The sequence below is a fragment of the Egretta garzetta genome, unplaced genomic scaffold (genome assembly GCF_000687185.1).
Source record: "Egretta garzetta isolate BGI_Z169 unplaced genomic scaffold, ASM68718v1 scaffold137, whole genome shotgun sequence".
Lineage (NCBI taxonomy): Eukaryota > Metazoa > Chordata > Aves > Pelecaniformes > Ardeidae > Egretta > Egretta garzetta.
In genome coordinates, this window is record NW_009260139.1 from 268,020 (window position 1) to 295,209 (window position 27,190).

Genomic DNA, 27,190 nt, shown 5'->3' on the forward strand with positions numbered 1-27,190 from the left:
GCCCCAAGGCTTTGAATTCTTTTTTGATCACCCTCGGGCTACTTGCTGCAACTTCATCAGCTCCCACATGGAAGAGCAGCAAGGGATAGTAGTCCGAGGGTCGGACCAGGCTAGGCAGTTTCCTAGTGATGTCTCTAACCCGGGCTCCTGGGAGGCAGCAGACCTCCCTAAGAGCTTTATTAACAACACTACTATATCCTTTCATCTTCTACAGGATTCAGTTTCTTCAGTCTTAAATTACAATGAAACACAACCGCTACAGAGGCAAAAGCACATTAAATGCTGCTGTTGTTCAGCCTGAAGAAGAGAAGACTGAGAGGGGACCTTATCAACACGTACAAATATCTTAAGGGCAGAAGTCACGAGGATGGAAGCAGTCTGTTTGCAGTTGTGTCCAGCGACAGGACTAGGGGCAGTGGGTGCAAACTGAGACATAAGAAGTTTCAGTTGAATATGAGGAAAAACTTCTTTACTCTAAGGGTAACAGAGCACTGGAACAGGCTGCCCAGGGAGGTTGTGGAGTCTCCTTCTCTGGAGATATTCAAAGCCCGCCTGGATGAAGTCCTGTGTAGAATGCTCTAGGAGAGCCTGCTTTAGCAGGGGGGTTGGACTAGATGATCTCCCGAGGTCCCTTCCAACCCTTGCGATTCTGTGATTCTGTGATTCTGCCATAAAATTTTCTGTACTTGTAAACATGCTTATATGAAGTATTTGAATCTATATAGGAAGTTGAACTGCTGAGAGAAAAGAATGACAGGAACTACTTTATCCATCTAATAAGAAATTTATATAATCTGAATACATTTAATTACAATTTACTTGTATTCTTAGGGCTGGAGAGACATTGTCTACCTGTGCAATGGTATTAATCTCTTGCAGATAGTTTTCAAGGTTCAGAAAGGCAGCGAGAAAAGGAATTATAATATAAAGAATAAAGCCATAGTAGCATGGTATGTCATCAAATATATCTAATATATGGGGGGAGGAAGGCAGGGAGCATAAAGTGAAGGAAAAGTAGATGTAGCTTTGTAGTCAGATTTTGGAGGATTTTGATGAATTCCATAACAGCAGTGAGAAGACTGAAGTTATTGAAGGGTTTGAGCTACAGGTGTGTTAAAATCTAAGTCAATGTATATCAAAAAGTCTTTCAAATTGGTAAAACAGAGAATACGGTAGTTCTCAGTCCGCACTGCTTCTGTCTCTGAGTCAAAAAAATAATGACATGTCTGTGTAGGCTCCTGGCTTAGCTTATATCAGGCTTCTAGAAAATTTAGATCTGGATCTATGCCTTACAGCAGATCTGCCTTTGGAAATTTCTGGACCTGACCCAGAATTACTGTAAAAGTAGTGATAAACTGTATTTGAGCTCCAGATCTGAAATGTGGGCCATAAAAATGAGGGTTGGACCATGCTTCAGCTTGCCAGTGCCCAAGCATGAGCCATAGTATATCAAGTATCAAACTGAGTGACAGACAGGATGCATTCAGTATTAAAATTCCCTTTAGTTCCCTGTTATAAAACTACAAACTAATTTTAACTTAATTTGTTTTGTTTTAATTTGCAATCTAAAAATAGAAGTGTGGGAATGCCACATGTTTGAGAGTTTAAATGTGACCCATTCCCTTGAAACACGGAAAATATTTTTCCATTCTCACAGCACTTATATTTTTATCAGCTGGGTTCTGATTAAACCAAGTTTGGCATTTGAGCTTAGATTTAACCAACAGATTATTAGCTGCTGCAGTGCAGTCATTTTATTCCTCAGTACTATCTGGAAACTCAAAAGGACCATTTGTTAAACCAGATTTCTGTTCAGATGAAACTCTGGGATTTTCTGTGAGTCCTTCTGACCTCATGAAAAGTAGCTGGAGCTGGATGAGATTCAGCAAACAGGTAGATAATTTTTGCATTTACATGTTATGTGCCTTTCTGTACCTTTAGGTGCAAAACTTTTCTCATATGTATCCCAAATCTCCCTAATCCGCCTTTCTGCAAATAAATTCTTTCACACTTAATCCTGTTCTTAATTGCTTGGAGAAATATCGGTCATCCTTCTATGTCAATTTTTGCGCCCTTGGAAAAAGTGTTTTTATCTCAGAGAAGCCATATGTTTAAATCATGAATGGAAGATTTGCCTTTCTGCCTCCTGCTAAGACCCATCCAGAATGCTGCTGCAAATCTCATTTTCCCTGTTCATCACTTTGAGTATGTTCTTCTTTCCCATAAATGCTGCCACTGGCTACTTGCTCCCAAGCATATCGGACGTAAGTTGCTTTCCTCACTTTCAGTGCCCTCTGTGTCCAGTCTGTGGTTGATGTCTCTCTGTGATTACTCAGCCTCCGTCATTTCCCTTTGTGTTTTGTCCCTGGCTGCTTTGAACCACAGTATTTAATATCAGGAACCCTGCTGTAAATACCTGCACACGTGCCCCATCACCTTCCTTCAGATTCTTGTTTCCATTGTGTCTTTACATGAAACTACCATTTTTTTCTGAAGTCTGTAACCTCTGCCAGTCAAACTAGGATGTTGCACTGCTTCATCAGCATCAGCCTCTATTTCTTTTCTCTTCCTTTTCTTGCACTTATATCATGGATAGTTGGGATGTGTATTCGGGTTTCACTCTGTGTTTAAGTAACACTTTAAAAATGCTGTTCCATCCGTGCCTCTGGCTTTTACACAGCGGAGGCAAAAAGGTTCATTTAACAGCCTGGTAAATGTAATAAATATGCTTCTCTCCCAGATGACCTTGAAGACTGGACTTCTTCTACTACTGTCAGTTGAGCCAGAGTTTCACAACCTACTTTGCTTGCATTGTCTTTCGTTTCTGCTCTATGTTAAAATGCATCTGTAAAACACCCTCACTAGGAGGAAAAAGTACTAGGAATTTGGGTTCTGGTGGGGATGCTTGTCTGTAAGAAAGCAAGCATATACACACCCAGTCTTCAAAGGTCCAAAGGCAATCAATACCAAAGGATTGGATTAGCCTTTTTTGACCTGAAGATCGTTGTTGAGTGGTTACTCATCTGGATCAACGTGCACACATATTTACAAAGTTTACTGAATTGTGTTCTTAGATAATAAAAAAATATCTGACTGGTGCCTGAGGAGAAGCCAAATCCAATTCTTGTAAAATCCCTAGTGTTCGGAGGCCATTACATGTCTCCTTTTAAAGACACATTTTAAATTCCTTGCTCTGACTCTTGGTGTTCAGAGGTGGCTTGTAGCAGCTCTCTTGTGGCATGGACCTGATTACACTGAAAATCAAGTCAGATAAGTCTGCAAACTTCTCACTTTCTGTAGTGCTGCAGCTGGGCAGAAAATCAATGTACTTAGCAACAGCAGTGACACCCATTTGGATTAAGTGTGTTCAAATCTGCAAATGAAAAGTGGGCTTGATGTTAAAATTTTCACCTCAGTGTCAGCTAGGTGTATGTGAAGGGATGGAGACTTTTTAGTGATAGATAGAAAAGAATGGAGAAAAAATTGTTTTGGACTGTTTTTTGGATTCTCTTTATTTGGCTGATTTCACAGTTTTATTATGCATATCTTACTAAATCTTGTCTTCATTTCATAATAATACCTGCTTGGAACTCTCTATGGACAGCTTACATTAAAAAATTGAAAAAAAACCCCTCACAAGTCACTGGAGCTGGCTTCATTGACTTATGACTTCTTGCATTTTCTGCCACAGAGGTGAATGTAGCCTACCATTTTACTCAGCAGGGATCAGCAAATTAAATCCAAAGGTTTAAACAACTAAGTTCATACCTAGGGCACAGGTGAAGTCAATTATCTATGCAGATTTCACCCATGTCTCTTTGTGCTTATTTTCTTGCTGTTTAAATAAATTGTTTATACTGATGATGGGGTTTTTTTTTCATGATAGTACAACCAGGTTGTGGAGAATAATTCATTTTTCCCACTAAAGTAATGGTTATTCCTTTCTATATAGACATCTTCATTTAATAATGACCTCATCTATCAACACCAAACAGCTTTATGTTTATCTTTTTATCATTATCCCAAGAAGTAAAGAATGGTTTGGCTTTTGGTGAAAAAAAAAATAGATTTTTATTTCCCTCCAGCATTTATCAGTAAACCCAATCTCTTTAATTGCAGTCCTGAGAAGCACCTGTAGCTTTTTTTTTTTTTTTTTTTTTTTTTTTTTGTATGCAGCTGCTGGAGAAGAGAATGTATTCAGTTAGATAAACTAAAGGGCAAAATCCTGTTTTCTTAACAGGATAAATCTGAAGCAGAACTAATACATTCATCATTGTGCAGAAACTGTCAGGACAGTCTATGAAATGCCTGTGACCATCAAGGGGAGGTATCACCTTTACAACCAAGAAGTCTGAACTGAGGGAATTTAAGACTCAAAACTCAGAGTGCTTGAAGTTATGGAACCAAATATGTATTTAGGAATCTATATAAAGATATTATTTTCAAAGTCATATGGAACATAGGAAATGAGGTAGAAACAGAAACTACCATGACAGTCTCAAAAATCCTTGTTAATTTTGAGGTTAAACTCCCAACATCAAAATCTCTCACTTCTGCAACTCTGAGAGAATATATTTGCGTCTTTCCTGCTGGCAAATCCACAAAGTTGTCTAACCAGTATTTCTTCACTTCATCGTACACCCTTGACTAGTTTTGGGGCTAGTATGAGAAAAACAGCATAGGTGTCTTAGCACTTAGAACCCAAATAAATGTCATTAAATAAATCTGCATGTCATCTTTCTGGCCAATCTTTGAATTTCCTTTATATGTATTTTGACAGATGGCCTAGATCAAAATCAAAACTATAAAACTGAGTAACATGATGACTAACAACTTCCTGTGTGAAAACCCTGATTAAATGGGCAGTTTTAATTGACTGCTGCGTGTAGTGTTGTCAATCTGGGAAACTCCACAACTGAATTAACATTTTCCACCCTACAGCAACAAGAAAGAATCAAAGCTATTATAATCTGGTTTTTGTTCTTTTACTATAGCCATCATGGCCCAGCACTAAATATGACAATAAAGCTGAAAGAAAAATAATTAGAACAATCTATTTGGGAAATTAGTCTTTTTCTCTGTTCATGATTCGCAAATCAGCAGATTGCAATTCTTGCACATTTCTTTGTGTGTTTGGCATTCCTAGGTTTTAGGAACCTATTTGAGCTGTGGCTCATTCAGGATCTCTTTGTGAGAAACCTTCCAGCAATGAGCTCTGTTCAAACTGAGCTATTCAAGCTTTATGATTAAGTTGCCTCGTATCTATGACTGGGTACCTTCATGTCTAAAATAACATCTCCCTGCACCCCTGAGATAATTTGAATTGTATTTTAGGCACTATAAAAGACTCTGTAGGCACCTACATTTCACGGTTCCCAATCTTTCATATACAACAGAAATTAGATTCTCCCAGTGTTGGTAAAAAGTAAGTAAAAAAAGTAACCCAGAAAAGTCAAGTTGAAATGTCATTGCTAACACAGCATAGCAATAGAAACCAGGTCTTTATTAGCCTGTATCCAGCCATGCCAACTGTACTGACATCTCAGGAAAGAGATCTACATTATCATGGGGAAATCAATGAAGTTTACCGCTCAATATGCAGTAGCTGTCAATAACACAAATAAAACCTGTGTCAGGCTGTGTTGGAAGGGTAACAGAAGAAAAATAATGGAGAAAAGTCAGTTGAATGTTGAAGGTGTACACTGAGATTTTGGGATTCCTAAATTAAATTTCCAGCTCAGCCACAAACTTCCTCTGAGACCTTGTACAAATCTAAAGAAAGACTTATGAACATTAAGTGGGACTTGGGTGGGGTTTTGTGTTGTGTCAATCCAAGACTTTGATCCTTAAAGTCATTTCTTGGTCTCATGGGTGTGTGGAAGCTATAGACATTTTTAGGAGGAAAGGTCCCTTGGGGCTTACAGCTGTGGTTGGGCTGATGCCCAACACGGCACCACCTTATACTCTAGCATGGGCAGGATGCCCATTGACTTAGGACTGCATGGCACCTCATGAAATAAAAGAGAAATTAACAGAAGTAATTAAAAAAACCAGAAAAACATACCACATCTTTCTGGGAAAAAAGTTTTTGCCACTGTTTTGCAGAAATGACAAAATACTGTAGCAGTTCTTGCTAAAATCAGTACAATTTAATGAAAAAGATCAGCTCAAAATGGCATTTCCTGAAATGACTCATGACTGAAAGAAAAACTAATGAAATCTTTCAAACCAGCTAGTCTTCTATCTGAAGTACACAAATAATCATCATTACCATATGGATTTCAGATAACTTTTAGTATATTAACTCTCTCATTACTCCTGTGAGGTAAAGCAATATGATTGGCCCTGTTTCAGAAAAGAAGCATTGAATTTTGGATTGCAACATTTTTGAAAGTGTTTAGATGCTTATAGAGGTAGAGTAGCATCAAATTTTTCAAATATAGAGAGGAATTAGGTACTGAGGCACCATCTAGTTGTTTCTTTAGAAATCTGAATACTTTTTAAATTGTGGTTGTTGTCATTTTGGAAAGAGCAAGGATTGCAGTTCCAGCCTCTTTCCTTCCAGGCCCCCTTCACTATTCCACCACACCAGGCTGCATCAGTCCAACATGAGCTCTTTACACCAGACATTCTGTCACACTGGTTTATACAGCAGAAGAAATAAATTCACTTACTTGTGCAAGTCTTGTTGTATTTAGGGTTCTCTTGAGGAAACCCTTCCAACCGGCACTGGAACCTGTGCTGCCAAAATTCCTGAAACCATGGATTTCGGTGATTGGTTTCTGGCCGAAGTTGTAGGTAGTAATCATCAAACCATTTCACATCAGGAGACTGGAGCTTGATCGTTATTCCACCGACAGCTTCACGCTGGTATCCGTCTGTCACGTCGTACCTGTCTGCCCAGCCATCACTGCAGGGATAAATGAAAGAGAGACAGCATTCAATGGAATAAGAAAAGGACCTTCTTTAAAATCCGGAGCCTAAGAACATACACCCACACCTGTGATTCTGAGTGGAGTTTAGTAAAGCATCTGTAATACTTCAGAAGAATTCAGTGTTTCCCTTTTCCTTAGGTTTTTTTGTCATTGGCACCTTCTACTTAGCTGATACATTCTTCATCTTTCACTTCAGGTAATTGAAACAACATTAAAAATCATAGATCCTGAAATCTGCCGTGTATGGGCACATCTCTGCATCACGCTAAACCTCACTGAGCTCTTTGCAGAAAATCTTCGTTTCAGTGTTTTACTACTCTTACCTGAAAGGAGGTGACCCTGAGGACAGGACTTCTTACAGTGTGAAGGACAGCCCTGTGTTGCAGACCATGCCTACACTGCATGATGGGGCACAGTACAAAGAGACAGAAGCAAATTTTTAATGGGCTAATAATACTCAAGCTAGAAATACCAGCTCAGAGCATGGCATTGCATCTGAAGCAATAAATCCTCTCTGCAGACGTGACTAATGAAGATGGGCAGAGCATCATGCAGATCCATGTGTTGCTTCTGTTTCTTGGCTGCTCCTGGCTAGAGTAGCCCAGTGACAGGACACGGGGCAATGGGCACAAACTGAAACATAAGAGGTTTCAATTGAATATGAGGAAGAACTTCTTTACTTTGAGGGTGACAGAGCACAAGCAGCCAGAAGTGACTGAAAACCCAGATCAAACAAAATGCCACAGACTTCTCAGGGTAATTCCCCTCTCCCCCATTTCACAATGGATTTTCTTGGAAGTACTGACATTTACAAAGTTCCACTCCACTCCACTGAAAATGTGCATATCGCATTAGACCATTGCAGATTTCTGCTTTTTTATCATGAACATCATATTTCAGTTTCTCAAAAGCCCCACGTCTTACAGTTAGAGAATTGTAGAAGAATCTCAGATTGGGGTTTTTCCCCTCTAAAAAGGCGCTGATGATAATGACTGTAGAGAGCACCTTCAAATCCTAAAGGTCGAATAACTGAAGGATAAAAAAAATAAGCTTAATCTGCCTTATTTTAAAACTTCATGAGTTTTTTAAAACTCTTTCAGGTTAGTCATAGTGTAACTGATGTAGGTGATCTTTATCTGTATGGTTCTGTTGTTCTATTTTGCTCATTTGCCACCTGGCTTGAACTTAGCTCCTGTGTTGCAGGGCATGCAGGAAGCCTGCTGCAGTCACTTGGTCCCCGGCACATTCCCTGTTCTCTACAGGGGGACTCCGCTGCCCTCACATAGCGCAGAAGTCAAGACCTCAGATGGTAGCTCCTTCTGCACAAGAGACTGTTTTCACTGCAGCCTGGACTCTTGACTACATCTTATTAGCACAGCTGCAATGTCAATAAATAGCAGCTTCACCAGTGACAAAAATAATGAAATGAAAACGAAGGCACTATTAAAGATGCTTCAGATTTCAAATGCACTAATTCACTCAGCACAAAAGAGTTAAATATACATTCATGAAAGGAGAAAGCTGAGCACTGATTTTCAGCTTAAAGGCAGCGCTTGGAAACTTTCCCTTCAAGCTTAGGTCCAACCGGGGATGAACAGAGGTGTTAACCGTCCCAACCACACTCGGGAGGCTCAGTATGGACAAACAATCCCCACCTTCCCCCAGGAATGTTTACTGGATGAAGAGTTAGAACCATTTATCGGTTCTTTTGTGATAAAAGCTGCAGAAGGTTTTTTAAATTTATGAGCAATTTAACCTTTTCTTTGAAACATTCATCTTCATCTTTGGCAAGATTTTAAGCAGTTTTATCTATCCTCATAAAATCTGACAGGTTTTATGAATGCAGGAAGTAATAGGCTTTCTGTAGTGTGGCTTTTTTTAAAAAAAATGAATAGAATTTAAGAGAATTAGAGCTGTGCTGTCAGCTGTGCTTTATGAGTTGTCTCGTAAACAACTTAGAAAAAAACTGTTTTCTTGTAATTAATTTCTTTATCATTTTTCAGAGGAACAGTTTTGTAGATCTAATCCAGCAGAGTGCTATAAAATTTATAGTATTACTTTATGAATAGTTATCCCCTCTAAGCAGATTTGCAACAGAGATACCATTTTATAACTTTAAGTTATTAAAAAAGGCAGAAGTAACAGCTTCATATTGCATAACCCTTCTCAACTTTTCTGCAGAAGGACTTCTTATTTCAACAGAGCTGCTTTTCATGCAAATAAGTATTTCAGTTTACCTTCTTGGGCAAAAGGCTTTTAGGCAGGTTATATAAAAGATGTACTGAAAGTGGGTATTGTAGAGACAACAATGCAGAGATAACAAAGCTCCAGACAGTCAAGGTAGCAAAGCAAATGCTAAACTGATATCTAAAGGCTAGTGAAAGTGGAGTAGGCAAACAGGTTTGCATGAATATAAAAATGCAGTAGTGTGTGATATTTAAATTCTGCAACCACAATAGAATAACAACACTTATGGGATGTCAATGACAGGATGATATAGATGTATTTGGGATATTAGACCTGTGACACTCTCTGAACTCACTAAGGGGTGTGAAGATGAGGGAGAAGGGGACAGAGAGGGAGATACCTGCTTACATTCATAGTCCTGCTTGTTCCTCCTTAGACCTTCTTTCTTTTAATGGCTTAATTTTAATGTAATATCTGGTGATATCATTGTACTTCATTGGTGGTTGCATTATGAAAGGTTCAAAATAGTACTACCCATCACTAAAATCTACTGGTTCAGCTGAAGAAAGATGCTCTGGCACCAGAAACAGGCTGTGACAAGGAGCTCCAAATGAAGTCCAGCATAATCTCCACTCTCGCCCACAGAAGTGGTGAGGTGCCTAGGCTACCGCTAAGGCAGTGCAGGACCGCAGCCTGGTGAGAGAAATGGTTCTTCATGTCAGCAGTGGGCTGTATAGGATATTGAGGTGAACAAGTGGTTAAGAACAGCTTCCTCCCAGGTAGTAAAATAAGTACATGTGAATTCCAGTAATGATTATGAAAGAGTCCAAACAGATTAAACAGGACTGGGATATCCTTAACAGATCACTACGCAAGTTCATTTTTCTCCCTTGCATGGACACTGTGCTTTCCAATTTTATTCTGATTAGGTGACTAGGTGATCCTGATTATTAGAAATAGATGATGTTGCTTTCTAACCAGTGGGCAAATGTCCTTAAAGTGATCCCACCAAGACTTAGAGAGTTGCACGTGAACCCTTGCTGTGACAGAAAGCAGTAGTTGCACAGCTGCGGCACCAAAAGTAAAAGCTCCTTGCTGAGATCTCTCTGAGGTGTGCACAGTAATGCATATATCTCATTCATCAGCCTGCCAGGGTAGAAAGTTGTCAACAAGGTAAGAGGGCTATGACATGTGCAGATCTGGCTGCCCTCAGTATTACACTCGCATCCAACACAGTGGGGTATTGTCTTTCAGGATCATGACATGTTTTCCCCTCACACAGTTCTTTTGTGTTTATGTTCTTCACCATCAGACTAATGTCTGGTGTATTTTCCTTAGAGACTGGTGGTGTGATACAGGATAATAGCCATGCTGCATCAAACAAAATATATCATTGTTAATGACGTTTCTGAAAAAAAAAAAAAAAGAAAAAAAAAAACCACTGAAGAAAATTCTTGCGCACCAAAGAAAATAAGGAATCACAGAAGGAAGGAAAAGGGGAAAAATGGCTAAATGGCTTTTACTGTTGCAGTACTAGCAAGAGATTAACTTGAAATAGGAGGTCCAGGGAAAAATGGCTAAATGGCTTTTACTGTTGTTTTACTGGCTTTTACTAGCAAGAGATTAACTTGAAATAGGAGGTCCATTACCATAATATTCTTTATCTGTTTTCAGATGTTATTTGCATGTGTACATTGTCCCAGCTACTGGTTTTTGAAGGATAGGTCAGGGTGATGGAGATTTTAGTGAAAAAATATTCTTCAGCAAATAGAGGGTAAGGGTTCTGCTCCTTTGTTAAAGGCCTGTTTGGTTTACTCACAGTAAGTCACAACATAGTTTTATATCACAGAAAGGCTCCAATAAAAGACATGACAGAGCCACCAATATTGATAAAATTTATTAATAAATAAATATACAATTAATGAATAAAATAAATGAATATAAGTACAATAAAATAAATGATTATAAGTACAATAAAATAATCCAATGTTTTAGATCATTACTGTACATACAATTACTTTTAAAGATCTGAACAGGAAAGTAGAGGCAAATGGGACCCTATTTAAATGACTGGGCTGCAAAGCTGTGATCACAGATCATGAGTACCCTTCTCACTTCCTTCCCCACAGCCCTGGATACTAGGGTAGGGAATAAGTTTTCACATTCCTCTAGCGGGACATACCTGAACAAGTAGGCCTGTCACTGTAGAACCAGTATGTATTGTTATACTGTATGTACATAAGAAGATAATGGTGCAGACTTTTTAGGATTATGTCTGCTATGGTAAAATGTGAGAAACTTGAATGCGGCTTCCTGGATTTTCTGTGTTTTGCTCTTTCCCATCTTTCCTATCGCCCATGTGAAATAGCCAGCACCAATAAGAGCTTCCCCAGATGGGTGGCACTGTTGTGCCAAGTTCAATCCACTCTGCCTATCACATCAAGGCATTGTGGGAGGAAGGAAAAGCAACTTTTTACAGTAAAGTGTTGATACCAAAGAAAGATGAGATGCAGGACTGCATCTGTTATAAAGACATCTCCACCTGTTTGAATGAAGTCTTTTCCTTTCTTCTGGAAAGAATCAGCATGGATGGCGGAGAACATTCAGGTGAAGAGCAGCACAGGAGTGAGCTCATGCTTGAAGCATTATGGAGAGTTCATCAGGAAGACACTTAATGACTATAAAGGCCATTCAATATACATGATGATGATGGCTACTTTGGGCTCATACAGTGCAGCCAAGAAATTGCTAGCCCTCCTGAAAAACATTTACAAAAAGGTGAAGTTAGTCAATCCCTGTCAACAATGACCTAAGCATTTAATTCCACAAAATGTCTTCAAAAAGACAAGATGGACATTGCTCCAAGAGTGTTCCACATCTACTTAGTAAGTAGCATGGCTATCAACAGCACGGAGTACACTACTGATGTCAACCTGCTGTGAGGGATAACAGGGATTGGCAGACCTGATTGACACTGTCTACCAAACTACCAAATGATTAGAGTAGCACATCGCTGTAAAAAGGACAAAGGAAAAGAACTACCATCAGCTTAAACTAGATAAAAGAATGTGGAGATCTTTAATTTCATGATAAGATTCATGTGAGACAACAATTGCTCAGAAGAGATCATTAGGCACGCATGAATAAATAGATGATATAAAAAAGATCTAATGGGTTTAGGAAAAGCAAATGGAGTAGGAAGGAGGTGTTGCCTCATGCATCAGGGTTTCAGTCACACGTATAGAGATGCAGAAGATGGAAGGAATTAGGGATATTGACTATTGGTCCCTCCTGTGATAAGTGTCTGATTAATGCCATCAAATCTGGAAGATGATGTGGTGAAAGTTTTTTGTGAGCCTCTACCAGAGCATTCTCCAAAGCACAAGACTTACTGATAATGAGGGATAGGAGAAGAATGCTGTAGTTTGTCTGTCAAGTTCTTGGAAAGCCTAGGTGACACTACTTGGATACAAGCTGTACCTAGTGACAAGAGAGAGGAAGCTCTTCTGTAGCTGTTTAATTGGTAGGTGGGGACTGCTTAAGAAGGTTAAGACAACAGGCAAATTGGGTGAGAACAACCATGACAAGTAGCATTTGTGACTTTTAAAAGAGCAAAGAGGAAAAATAGCAGGCTTCACTAAGCCTAAAGAATTTTAAGGTTAGATGTGTTGTAAGGAACATCTAAGGAATTGAAGAATTATAAAAATATTTAATTTAAAAGTGCCATGCAGAGGAAGGATAGGAAATACAGTAAGACATTAGTGTGCCATTTGATAGATGGAAATATATGAAAAGCAGAAGCAAGATCAGATTTTCAAGGATCAATGTAAGAGAAAAACAGCAATAAAATGAGAAAGGCCAAGGCACAAAACAAGCTGCAACAAACAAGGGACATCAGAAGTGACAGAGAGCAATTCTCTAACCACTTTGCTGTGAGAGGAAGAGCAAATAAAGTGTTGGCCTGCAGTTCGCTACAAGGAGAAAGCTACTAAAGACAGGGGAAGACAGTAAGCTACCTGACTTCTTGACATCCACTCTGCCCTGTATTTGTATTAGCTTATGTTGAGGTTTGACATATATCTGGGAATTACTGGATTTTATACAAAATAAGTTAAAATTATGCCTCTCCCTCAGAGTTTCCCCAGCTTCTCATGATGTTTAACCTTACTTCTTTTCTTGTTAATGTATTTTTTCTCTCTCTGCTGTTGCTACGGGAAGCGTCAACAAACAACCAAAATTGATTTAGGATTAATTGTGTGTTTGCCTGTACACACAGGTAATTCCAGTGATACAGTCAGTTGCCACAGTTTACGGTTTTAGAACTAAGATTGCTTTTGTTACCACTCCTTTGATACCACTTGATTTTCCTTGCCTAGGATAGTGGAGTGGCCTCTTCTCAGGCGCTGCCAAGCCTGCCTGGGTGGGAATGGGGAGCAGCAAGAGGACTAATGCTAAACCAACTGCAACTAGGTAGGTGGACATCCACACTGCCAACTGGAAGAGATGTTCCTTCAACAGCTCCTTATCATGCTACATGTTTTCTCTACAGGTAACATGATGGATGCTCTGCCTTTTTACACCAGTGAGGTACAGCACAGAAAGCTGGAGGGAGACATGTCCACTCGTTTGATCCATTAAGTAATTCACTATATCAAAAGTAACTTTCCGGTTATTAGCTCTGGACAAACTGTGATCACTGAAATGTCGTGAGTCAGTAGCAATGATCTGGGGAATGCAGCTCTAGGATCCCTGTGAAAACTGCCTTAAATATTCAGCACACATTTATAAACCACTGTTTCTAAGATTAGACAAAATGCTAAGAGATACATGCATGCAACAAAAATAGGCTCCCCACACTCCCTTTTGTAAACAGTTCCACTTATTTTCTAAATTGAAAATACAGTGGTATGGTGGGATGAGTTGAGCTGATTTCTTTTTCTCTAAAGGACCTCCCCCTTCAGTCTATAGCTAAAGCTATTACAGTTAATGAGTACATTCATTAGGTTGTAGACTGGTCTTTTTTTGTTATGCAAAATCTGTTTGCAGGCCACATAATGATGATGGAAACTGCTGTTCTGCCCATGTGTAATCACTCTCCTTCCAAAAATCTGACCGATAGCATTTGAAAATATATTGAGATTTTTTCTCCACCTGTGTAGGAGTTTGTTACTGAGTGGCTGTCTTTAATTTTCCTTTAATTGTATTTCTCTGCTCTTTCAGGGTTTTTTTTCTATATCTTAAAAGCTCTAAAAATATTAAAGAGTCCTCACGTTCTCTGCAAAGCGCTTCCAGTCTTGCAAAGGTAAATTTGTTTGGTTAGTATTGGGGGGGTGGAATTGCTTTTGATGAGCAGCTGTAAATTGTTGCATTTAGATGAGTTCATTTTATAATAACTGTGTATGCAATGAATGGGAATTCTTGTCTTGCTGCCTGGCTTTTTTTAGATTGCAATTCCTCGTCTTTGTCTTCCTTTTCATGCAAATTATAAAGATAAATGAATTTAAGCGTAATTCAAAGGAAAGAAATGAACTGATTATTTTTAGGCAGTATGACACACTGTTTTCTACAAGATGATATCTAGAAGTAGCTATGCAGTGAATTTGACAGATATCTTGCACAGGGGATTATTGGTACTAATTACTTGCAGAGTATCCAAACTTCCCAAGCTGAGTAAGGTTGTGATGGCAACTTGAGAGATTGGTAGTCTATAGCAACATCTAATTTACATGAAAACAGAGAGTTTTGCAGATGCCTGCATCTGCAGTTCAGACCTACAAAATGATTCAGCCTGACTGTAGGTCTACAACAAAATATAGTTTCCAGTGTGTGATGTCCTTTCCTCATGCTTGCAAGCTCTCGTAGCTAATCAGGCTAACTGGAGGAAGTTATATCCATACATATAAATTGTATGGGCTGTCCCCTAAATTGAAGAGAAAGTTGAAGGAATGTCAAATTAAAACACCAAGGATATTCAACTTGTGCAGTATGCTTTCTTGATTCCTGAATAATTCTTTAGTGAGGAGAAGGTAAATATTTGACATATTACCAGGAGGAAAGGCATTTTGGGTGCCTAGACAACTTTATAAGTTCTTAAAATTGGTTTTTCTAAGATATAATGTAAATCTGTGCTGCAATTTGAGTCACTCACTTTTTTACTGCCTGTTTTAGAGCAACCATTTGCATAGACTTTCAGGTTTGTCTAGACTAAATTAACCCAGTTCTTTCCACATTTCCTTTCAAGAGTTTTCTGTATTTGCTGTCATCCTGGGTCTCATTCTTCCTGAAAGTGCCCAGCTGGTCCTTGTCTCTGCAGACTTTAGTACCACCTTGGGATACTCTGAAAGTGCTGACAAACTGTCAAGGGTCTGACCTGGGTGGAGGTGCCAGTGAACACCGAAATGAGAGCTTTGTGGACTAAACATGAGAGAGAAGTGATTGGCTCTCTTATTGGAATCCACATAGACATAGGCATGTCCTATCTTGAGCTGGGGACATTCTCGTGCCTGTTCACATTCCCATGCTGAAGTCAACAGGCAGTGTCCATACTGTCCCCAGACTTCTCCCTGTAGCTACCAGGAAGAACTGTTAAGCCTTTAACAAGGCAGGGGAAGAGGAAGAAAACTTGATGAACGGTTTGTTTTCTTGACAACATGTTGGGAAAAGAGGAGCAGGAATCATTTTTCCAGGTTTGACATTAGGACATAAGGACTGCCTAAAGAGGGAGTAAAAGCTGTAGGAAAACCTAAAATTTCTTTGGGAGTTGGCCATCAGACATCAGAATTACTTCCATCACTGCTTTATTAAAGGGTAGAAAGATTAGTTCACATCCTTGAAGTATATTTTCCAAATATGGCAGCAGCTTTTCTTTTCAGCAATATTAATGCTGTTGACTCATATTTATAATTCACTCTAAGCTCCTCAAACTGCAAACTTCTCAGAGTGACAGCCTGAAAAACACCAGTTACGTAATGTCAGCAACAGCAGAAAAACAGGAAAGAAAAAAAATGGTTCATCTCTAAAACATTTCAATCAAATATGCATTTGTACCATGAAAATACTCATTTTTATCTTCCCTAGAATGCCTGACTTCAGTATAGGCACTAAAATGAAATACACAATGCAATGCAATGTTATGTACCTACTAAGCCTGTATAAGCATATGCCAAAGAAAAGGCATGTAGAGAAATCAGGTCTTGACAGAAGGAATTGTAAGTAAAACCCTACTGTCTTGAAACACTGTCACAAATCTGTTTTCCATGCATCCCATCCACCTGAAATGGAAACATCCCTGGGATGACCCTGAATGCAGGAGGATCCTGAGTTTGTTCTACGGCAGCACAACACGATCATAAATATAAGCCAATACTATGCTTCTACTCAAGATTGACTTTGCTTGCATTAATTGAGAGGGTTTTTTTCATTATGTCAAGTCCACCAGGAGAAAAATAGCTTATTCTGAATCAGAATTATCTTGTATCAATGATTTACTGGGGCTGCCAGTGATGCAATGATTCTCCATTAAACATCCATGCACCACTTTTCTGGATATGCAACAACAATCTTTATGATAAATTCAAAAATAGTCATATGAATGAACAGGTAACTGATATAGCCTTACTACTTTAAAAATATTTCAGAAATGGGTAAAAAGAAGGATTTAAGTAAAACCATTCATGCACTTGACAGGAAATATAATACAATCATATGTATACACATATATGTATGTATCTATATTTGCATACATAAAAATATATTTATTTCCTGAGTATATATTTTAGCCTGAAAAAAGTAGCATGCAGTAGAAAATCTCACATATCTATATAGAAGCTATTATGTGCTTTTTTTGTTATATATTTTTTAAATTATTGAACCTATTAAGTTGCTATGCAATATTCCTGAAAACAACACTTGAGAGTTGCATCTCATTGTTTCGGTAGAAGGATACTTTCAATCATAAATAATACACTTAATCTTTGGATGTATAAACAAGGAAACAGTATGAGTAAATCAATATATATGGATATATCTAGGTATTCTAAGGAGGCGCAAACATTAAACAAAGTGAGTTAAAAAGTCAGACAACACAAAACTAAAGAAATGTAAATACAAGCTATATTTCAGCAGTTACTTTTAATAATAATGCATATAGTAATACTAAACCTTATTACTTTGGACATAATTTGTCTGTTTATGACTAATACTTTAAGCTGAGTCTTAATGTTGTGCTCACACACAAACAATTTGAACATGGAACAAAAAGGTGAGGATGATATGTTAACAACATTATTTGTATTTTTAACCCCTATTTTAAAACCATAAATACCTAGAAAGTTTCCCTTAGTCTAATAGCACAGAGTTAAGCAGTCTCTCACTATTTTTTGTGATTAGTAATACAAGTCTTAAAGCTCGAGACTTCAGTGTATGCTTTATAGTAAATCTAGAGAGACTAATATAAAATTTGTAGTGGTACAATGGAGAGCAAATTCTGTGTGTTCAAAGGTTTTAAAATGACAGATGTTATGTAGGATTTTGTCAGAGAAAGAATAAGTCATTTCAAGCCACTAATTGAATAATTAGCACACATTTAATTAATAAAAAAATACAAAGAAATTAACATTCACAGTCCCCTGGGGAAGCAGTGATTTCAGTCATTCTTTTAACATTCTGGTCACCAAACTGAGCCAAATATGGCAAAGGAAACCAGGTCAGACTTGGAATAATGACCCAAGCAGGGTAAATACACTGAAATCCTCCTCCTGGAATCAGCTGAAGCTTTGCCACTGATATCAGCTAGGGCTGCCTTCCTAGCTCTGCGCTCAGATCAAGACATATCCCTCTAATTAATTCAGTGCCTGCCTTCAGATAATATAATGCGTGATGGCTAGCTCATCCCTTGCACTCACGTTGGTATTACCCATAGATATCCACAGAATTGAATTACAGAACAGCTTTATAAGCCCTCCATCTTCTAAAACTCAGTTCAGAATAACTTAGGTGTCATAGGCTATAAACATGAAGTTCTTTCAGTCAACCATTTGCAGAGGCAGACACACACTTTAATGATTATCAGAGGAGGAACATCACTAGGAAGGTTCATTATTGTCAGAAGGAAGAAATTGTGTCAAAGACCTTGCAGCCTGACCATTCCATCACTTGCTCTACAGCATTCAAAGCCGGCTTCTTCTGAAAACATTGTGCCATAATAAATGTGCTGAAATAACAGAGCTAACCTATAATATATACATCACAAGATTTGAGAAGTCTGGACTAAAGGATTCTTTGTTGCAGCAAATCACAAATCTCTTACAAGACTCACAGCAGGTCTACACAGGAATACTTTCACATCTCTGTGGCATAAAGTAATGTGAAAACAAAGAGTGATTTCCTTTGCTATATTTCTTTTGCTGAAGCAGCCTGTATTTCTCATTTCCACAGAAAACAGATTTAGAAGCATCATTTTCAAAAGAGAATGCATGTCTATGCACTCAACTCACTTTAAATCATCTACCTGAATTGACATATTACCAGGAAGAAAGGCATTTTGGATGCCTAGACAACTTTATAAGGTCTTAAGGTTGTGCTTGGTGTTAGACATTTTAAGTAAGTGATCATAATTCCCACAGTGATGCATTGCCTCAAATTCTGTCTTGATGTCCACACAAACATGACAGGTTTCTTATCAAAATACAGAGAGCTTGCTTTACTACACCCAAACCAAAGCTCACCAAACCTAACATTCTCTCCCTGATGGCGTTCAGTACAAAATTCTTATATTCAGTAAAGACTCAAAGCAGAATTTGACTGAGTTTAGCAAACACCAACTCACATGTTCTACCATTTTAATAGGTGAGAGTTTATGTCAATAATATAAAGCACAGAAGCCTGATCTGAAGTGGTCTTAAGGGATAAAAAGTGGCATAAGGGATCATTCCAACTTGGGTGAAGTTAAGAATGCAAGTGGTAGAACTTTTTCCTAAATCACTTCCAAAACAAGGGAATACAGGAAATCTTAAAAAAATGTGCAGCCAGTGTCTTCTTTACCATGCCTTGGTGTTTTGGTATGCCACAAAAAACCCTTAACTTCTCAGCATAAATACTGCTGAGATTTCTTTAAACTGCGATGACCCATGTGGAGGAGGCATTTTAAAATAACGTGGGAGGACTCACAGATATGAAGACCAGAAGAAGCCATTAGATCAGGATCATTACATTTTGCTTAGTTTCTCCGCTCAAGCGGGCCTGATTCTCACCAAGCAGCACTTTTATTGACTCCCTTATTGTACTGAGTTGGCAGAGATTGGCCTTAACAAAAATAAGAATGAGGCCCAGGGGTGATCTACACCCTAGGTGTGTAATTGCCTTCTGCATAAGAAATTTGCTTTAAAATACAAGTAGCCAATGTGTAAAGTTGAAAACAATTGCAATCCAGAATATACTTGAGAGAAAAAGCATAAAAACTTGATCACACTTTTAAGTAAATACGTGTCATTTAACCTATGTCTAACTGTAAATCTGCAAAGAAGGAAGGATTGGGATAGGAATTTTAACCTACTTTGGGTGAAACTGCTGAAAACAATCCTTATACTCATGCAATGCCCTTAAGACATCGTAATCAGGCTTTAGGTTTCAGGGCTGTGGTTATGGTTACCACCAATGAATATCGCACGTGAAAGTTATCAGCAGCTCAATGTCTCTCTCTGCAAACACAGGTCTATCACTAAAATTACACATTCACCTGCAAATATTGCGATACTGTTTGGGGTTTTTTTGGCTACAAAACTGGTAGAAAAGGCTTTGTGAAGAAATGAGTGTTAGTGGTCTACGGAAAAAAATAATAAAGTGTAGGGGTTATCTAGGAAAGTTAAATATCTGTTCCACAGTACAATAACACAACGGGTTGTTATTTGACAAGATCTTTAAAAAAATGTATTTCAAAATGCATACTAGAATTAAATTATACACAAATATACATGCATGACATGAATTTTAGGAAATAGTGATGCAAAAGCAAAACCTGATTCCTTTTTGTAAAATAAATTATACCTTCATGTGGTTCATGCTCTTCTGTATTGCAATTATATTTCACAGAGGTTGTTTGATAAGTGACATTTGAGAAGTACCTTGTTAACATTTCAAAGTGATATGCAAGATGTAGTTCAAGGCACTGTGATTCCATCTGGAATTTTTTATTGCTTTTCTTGGTGTATCCAGGCCTTTGGGGTCCTAAACCAATGACAACTTATGATAACAGAGCATAACCTATCATGATTTATGAGTTAATACATAGCAAGGCCTTTCTCTGTGACAGCTGGGTAATTGAAATATCTCCAACTAAAGCGGTAAATTTTGTGGCTCATGTATGCTAATATATTTTCTAGCTATCCCTCTGTAAATGGCACAATAATTGTAGGGATAAAACCCTTGTTTAAAATGTTATATACACATATCCATTTAATATCCTTTCATTCAGAGTTCATACTGAAGTCAAGGGCAAGATTCTTAATGACTTCGACTATTTATCTCTAGCTTCATGGGCAACACAAATACTGACTATTGCTGGGAATAGTTTAATGAATTTATCTGTCAGAGTGTATTTGAACCAAACCCTAATCTGAATATTCCAAGCACTGGAAAATTGGTTTTTCATTTTTTATAGAGAGAGTACAAAACAAACAAACAGAAAGAACGTTTTAAAATGGTTTATTTTGCTTATTCTACCTACACATGCTTTCTGCCATGAACTAATGCTAAATCTCTCAGAGTCTTCAGAAATACCTAACAATAGTAAATCAATGGACTTACTTGACCTTCTCAAAGAAAGCACACAAGAACTTTTCAAAAATGCTCCATATAGTCCTGTTCTGCTCTCACTGAAGTCAATACTAACATTTTCAGTGACTTCAAAAGAAGCAGAGGAAAGGAAGCAATGTGAAGGGGAAAAAAAAAGAAAGAAAAAAAAAGTCTTTCCAATTGTCCACCTTGAAGGACACTTAAAAGTTTAGTAGAAAGAACCTGCATGGCAATTTTAATTCATTTTCATTTCAAAGTCTATTGGAATGTGTTTTCTAGGCCATTTAATCCCAATCAATTTGCAAAAAAAGCTGTTGTGGCTTTTCTTACCAGCTAACTCTTTTAGCAAAACTCTGGCTCATAGTAGCAAACCTGCTAGTCTAGATACTTAAAATGCTTTTATCGATCTTTTGAATGTAACAAAGGATGCCAAATTTTCATTGGATGATGATTCTTAATCCGGTTGTATTCATCATCCTGGCATGAATATTTGTTTATAGTACTTAATAAAATGAAACAAATATTCATCATCAGATCTCTTTTGGCATTCCTTTTCATATACGTAACATGTTGATACTGTTTTTTAATAGAACCCTGCCTGAAGCAATTTATTAATTGTGCTAGAAAGGGTGAATGGACATGACTAAACAGTTTGATACTTAGACCATTAAGCTGGCAGATGAGGGACTGAGAGAACATTTTGGTAATTTCTATGTAGTAGAACAGAAGTAGTGAGGAGACTGATAGATAAGCAGCTCAGAATAATTTCTGAGGAATTTATTGACAGCTCAGTTCAATTTCTGTCCTGAGTGGGCAGAGAGAGGAGCTGAACACACTTCCCAGGATGGGTCTGCAAGTTGGGCATGATGGAAGGTGGTGCAACTGTGGTCTTGTGAATGCTGGTTTGCTACAGGTGCAATGACTGCAGCATTCTACTACAAATGATTATTTATGTTTCTCCAGAGACATACGTCTCTTACTATTAGGCTATGAGTCCATGTATTCCTTCCCCCTCGGTAATATCACGTGAATCTGTTGACCTCTATCTAGTAAGTACAACAGACCTGTAGTGGTCTCAAAGATAAGAAATTTGAACAAACATTGTGAAAGCCAGCTGTTGAAGAGATGAAAGCAGGTTTTTGTTCTGAATGTGCTATGCAAGGAAACATCATTGCCACTGAGCTGCTGATGTGGCCTGTGAGGGGGTAGTTACCCAGAGCTTACCACAGTGTTTACTGACACTTGCACAGCCAAGAATTCGTATTCATAGGAAAACTAGCTTCTCCAGGGCAGCCGGACAGAAATTCAGCAACGTATTATTGTATTTGTGTTGGGGTGATTTTGGTTTTCTCAGGGCTTGTCTTTCCTGTCCCCTATGGTAGGGACAAGAAAGACAAGAGGCAAATACTTTTGGGTAAATAAGAAAAAAAAAAAATAAAAAAATCTCAGCTTGAAAAAATACTGTGTTTGAAAAGATAGAAGCATGTAGTAGGGGCAGAACCACAGTTCACGTGTTGCAGATATGTAGGTAGAGACCATGGTGTGTGGACTGCACAGTACCCAACCATGAGGGGTGACTGTTTGTCGGAAACACAGCAACTTCAACCTCTGAGACAGAAATACCAGAAGTGGACAGAAGTGAATTATCATTTAGTCAAACAAGTTGTAGTGCTTGAGGTAAAATTAGGTCTACATGGTAAACATGGTCAGCAAAGGCAGAATACTGATGAAAGAAAGCAGTAATAATTTGGGGGCTGAATATAACAGCAGAATATCATTTTCCTTAAATGAGTATATGTACTGCATTACTTCTCTCTTTTTTACCTCTCCTGAGTAGTGAAACTGTATATAAATAATACAGCATGAGAAAATGTAAAATAAATGTACAATTAATACTGTGACAAACAACAGACCAGTCATTGCAGATGTAGAATATTTCAGGAAAGAACCTAGTGATATACAGAAACCAGTCTGACTTCGATTTCTCCACAGTGTTTATGCACATTAAGTTGAGTGGTAAAGGCTTTATAATTTAAGGGGGAAGTACCCTAATACAAAATGCTGTAAATTACAGAGTGCCATCACAACTGAGGTCTGAAGAGGAATTGTGCAGATGGCTCCCCCTAACGTTCAGGCCAATGATGTCATGAACAAGACCACTCGCCCTCCTACTGGTTACACAAATATTTGTTTGGGTTTTTTTCCTCTGTTTCTGACAATAAATCAGAGTATCCATAAGGCTGGGAAAGTCTAGAGTGTTACAAGTGCTTGGCTACGCACATGGCATTAGTGTAACAAAAGGTGCAAACTAGAACTGCAATGAAGCAAAAATAATGATAATTTTATAGCTCTCAAAAGTTTTGAAACTTCTCAATACTCTTGTGCTTGATGGTAAAATAGGATTATCTTATCATGGTATTTTGTGACATTTGAGGGTTTTATTTTGAGCTCGTATTTTTAAATTATCTGCTATGCTGTGGACAATCCAGCCTTATACAGATTTGGAAGAATGAGATTCTAATTAGTTTTAATAGGATAATACATTTGATATCATTAATGAGAAAGGTAATTAGTGATAGTAATGATCAGAGTACACTTAGGATTTAGGTGCTTAAGTAAGTCTGAAGTCTTTGTGGGCTAAGATCCCAAGACTCATGCTTGCCTGTATTTGTCACACATCTACATTTATAGCCATCTATATTTTTGTAAGTGCTTTAACTACTTGAATAGCTTATAATAAAGAAGGTTGAAGAAGAGATGTGGGAAGGTAAAGAGACAGAACTCAACACCTTCAAGAAAAGAAGAGTTCAGAAGTTATTCTCTGGTAAGAACTTGTTTCAAAATAGACTTGGCAGCCAGGGTGTGACATAGCTGAAGATTTCTTATATTTTGATCTTTTATAGCCCAGACCGCCTTCTAAACGTCTGCCAAAAGGACTGTAAAGGAAATTTAAGTACTTACTCTAAGTGAGGATTGCCCAACTCAGAAAGACTTCTAAAATATCAGCACTACCTTATCTAAGATACTTATATTAGAGAAAATTTAGACTGATAAAACAGTTTTTGAAATAGCTGGGTGTTATTCTGAAATTGAGATGCCTATGTGAAGAGGAAGAATTAGGCAATAAGAATTTAAAAAAACCTTACAAGACAACCAAACATAGCTCCTCAAAGAAAAAAATATATATTTAATTCATAGAAAAAAAACCAGCTGAATCCTCTGAAATTCATGAGAATAAAAGGGCACCAAATTTCCAGACTCAGTGCAGTTAAAAGTGCCAAAGGTTTTTATTGTTTTAAATTACAAAAATGAAGAGAATGTTAGTATGATAAACTGTTATAGAAGGGGGGAGGGTGCAAGGGGAAGACATGAAAATACATGAATATATGTTATTTTCCTAACTCAGGACGGTGGTTCCCAGACCATGAGGTATGAGCCTGTTACATGGACACAACCCAAATTCTCCTGATGTACACTCTCTCAGTGGGATCTCTTCTGGCTGGTATGAAATTTGGCTTATAAAAATTGGGTATTATTGATCCAGAACATTGCATGTACAACATCCCATATTACTCAGAAAGCTGTACTTAGACTTTAAACAACATCGACGTTCTCTGGCAAAAGAAGTTAGAAGTTAAGTTGCTAAGAAACTTCTGACAGCAAAATGAAACATAAGGCTTTGATCACAGCTAGTGCGATAGGGGAAAGAGAGAGGGCATCTGGAATGTAGGGAAGGTTTTATTTTGATTCTCTTCTGTTCATGGCTTGCTTGGTGTTTTCCAGCAGATTGCTGTCGACTGTCTTGGGACACTTTCATGGGACTGTGTTTGGCAGCAAAGACTTGGATCACTCCCTGAACAAAATTAACATTGTAAGATAGAGTTTTTACTCAGCCAACCAAACTAATACAACCAACAACATTTTATGCTCCTAGGTCTCTGCTTTGGCTCAAAGCACAGAACTGCCAGTGGCTCATAGAAAGACAGCAGAGAATTCTCTTCATTTTAATTTAGGGTCTGCTGATCTTCAAAGTATTTCTGCAGGGAAGGAGGTCTTGGCTGTAAAATCACACACAGAAAAGTGAATTTAATAATAGAGCAAGAGTGCATCCACAGTGCCAAATTGAAAAAAATATAACTCAGGAACTGTCCAACCTGGAATTTAACAGCATATGTAGCATAAATTAAAATAGGAAGGAAGCAACAATTGAAGGCTGCAACCACAGAAAACAATAGAAAAAAGAAGAAAACAAAGAGTGTTTGTGGTGAAAGTGTAAGAAAATGACTGGGGTTAGTTCTACCATAGGTATGATGAGAGGGATAATTTTTCCTTTGCTTTATTCTCTAAGACGCTTGTAACTGCCAAATGACAACAGTAAAACATTCCAGCAAAAATTCAGCAGTGGTGCCAACTCCAAATGTAAAGACAACATTACAGAAGCACTATTTATATTACCAAATACATGAGGAGTATGGGGTAGGGTGTTCAAGAAATAGAGGGTTTGGATATCTAACTACAGTCATTGAGCATCCTTCAAGTGACCACCTCTTGTGTTTCACCTTCCTTTAACATCATGCCTTTTACTAACATCTATTGCTTTTGCAATAGCCATCTATTCTGCCATGAAACAGCATGGTGCCATCACGCCATCCCTTTGATTCAGTGCCACCTCTTTGATCCAGTGCCTTTTCCCAGAAGAACGTGTCAGGTTTTGCATGATGCATTTAGTTTTCACTGTTCCTTGATGTTTTCTTGATCTAGTAGCACATTAAGAAGTCTGGGCTATTAAAATGAAGCTCTCAGTGATGCTGGACATTCATCAGACTTGAGAACTCCTTGGACTTGAGAATTTTTAATGAAGCAGCTGTTCTTTTGGGGTTTTTTTCAAAGATTCATTCTTGAAAGACAAAGATTTCTACTGACATACAGGTGTGCTGTCTAAGAGGCTGATTCATTAGAATCAGCTGTAGAAGTACTGTGGATTTGATTTGAATTATAAACCAATTGTATTTCCACTCACCTGTTTTAAATTGAAGGGTAATTAGAATTGCCTACTTTATTATAACTTAATTCAGAGTATGAGGACTAAACTTATTGTCTTAGTATTTTACAAAGAATAAAATATTATTTTTTTTTCTATCCTCTGAAACATCTACTCTAATTGGATAGAGTGAGGGACCGTGCGAACCATTAGGTGAACCTGAATTTCTTCTGTATACAGCAAGGTGTTTTGAGAACTTGAATGAAAAATTTAGCAGAAATACATTTTCTTTTTAGCCTAAAAAAAAGTTGAAAGGGATCTAGACTGATATATGTAGACCTCACTTCCATTGAAATAGATGTAAGGCAGTAAATCTCTGTCTCATTTTATCAAAAGACCTGAGATTCTGTGAAGTTTGTGACAGACATAATTTTCTTTCCTGTCTCTTGAAAGACAGACAGTCCTGTTGGTTTGTTTTGTTGTAGGGTACAGTGAAGTGTCAACTCATGACTGTGGCTTCTAAGGCATGAAATAATTAATAGCTGGCTCCAGTACTGAACACTGGGACTCCAACCTACTATGAGACAAAATCAGAAATATCTTTAGTTTCTGCATTTCTGTCTAAGTTATTTCTGCTCTTGTCTTATTTTATGTGACTAGAACTAAATCCAGAAGGGAACTTTATAAATAATCACTTGCTATAAAGAAAGGGGATGTCTGGTCCCTACTTTCATCTTTTGTATGACTATTTCAGAAAAACTACAACTTCAGTCTAGTCAGTAGAGCCAACAATCTAGACAGCATCCCCTTGTATCCCATCAGGCACCCTTTTCACTGGGGGTTTAATGTCCTCTCCCTGTCCCAGCATAGCCAGCTTCCCAGGATGTATACTGGGTGGGATGAAGGAGGTATGATGAAATCTTCTTAAGTTTTTTTTCAAATCTACCTTGGGTTTAGTCTGTTTTCTTGAGAAGCATAAATCTAGTCTCACTTGGACTATGAAGAGCCCAGAAGGCAAGCTTCCTCTCTCCTGGTCAAGTGCTGTAAACACTGAGCTATTACATGAAAGGTAAGTATTCTTTCTGGCTACCTGCCTCAGCAAAAGTGGTAATAGTGACTGGTTTTGGGGGGATCAGTCCTGTAACTGTTACCTTTTCTATGACACATTCCCTAATTAAACCCGTGAGAGGATTGAGACACATGAAGCTTACAAATCCTTGTTTGGACATGGGATATCGTGATTGTGTTCAGATCTGTGGAAGCAGAACGATATGCCCACAAGAAGCCTAACAGCAGG

General features: G+C 38.0%; 1 protein-coding gene across 3 annotated transcripts in view; it reads right to left on the reverse strand.

The window, feature by feature from the left end:
- The window catches only part of GRM5 (glutamate metabotropic receptor 5), a 267,360-nt gene that overhangs the window by 55,502 nt on the left and 184,668 nt on the right, over positions 1 to 27,190 (reverse strand). For all 3 annotated transcript variants that reach the window (XM_035897103.1, XM_035897102.1, XM_035897101.1), the window contains exon 3: positions 6,675 to 6,910. In XM_035897103.1, coding sequence (XP_035752996.1) covers positions 6,675 to 6,910 — 236 coding nt within the window. The remainder of the gene's footprint in view (positions 1 to 6,674; positions 6,911 to 27,190) is intronic.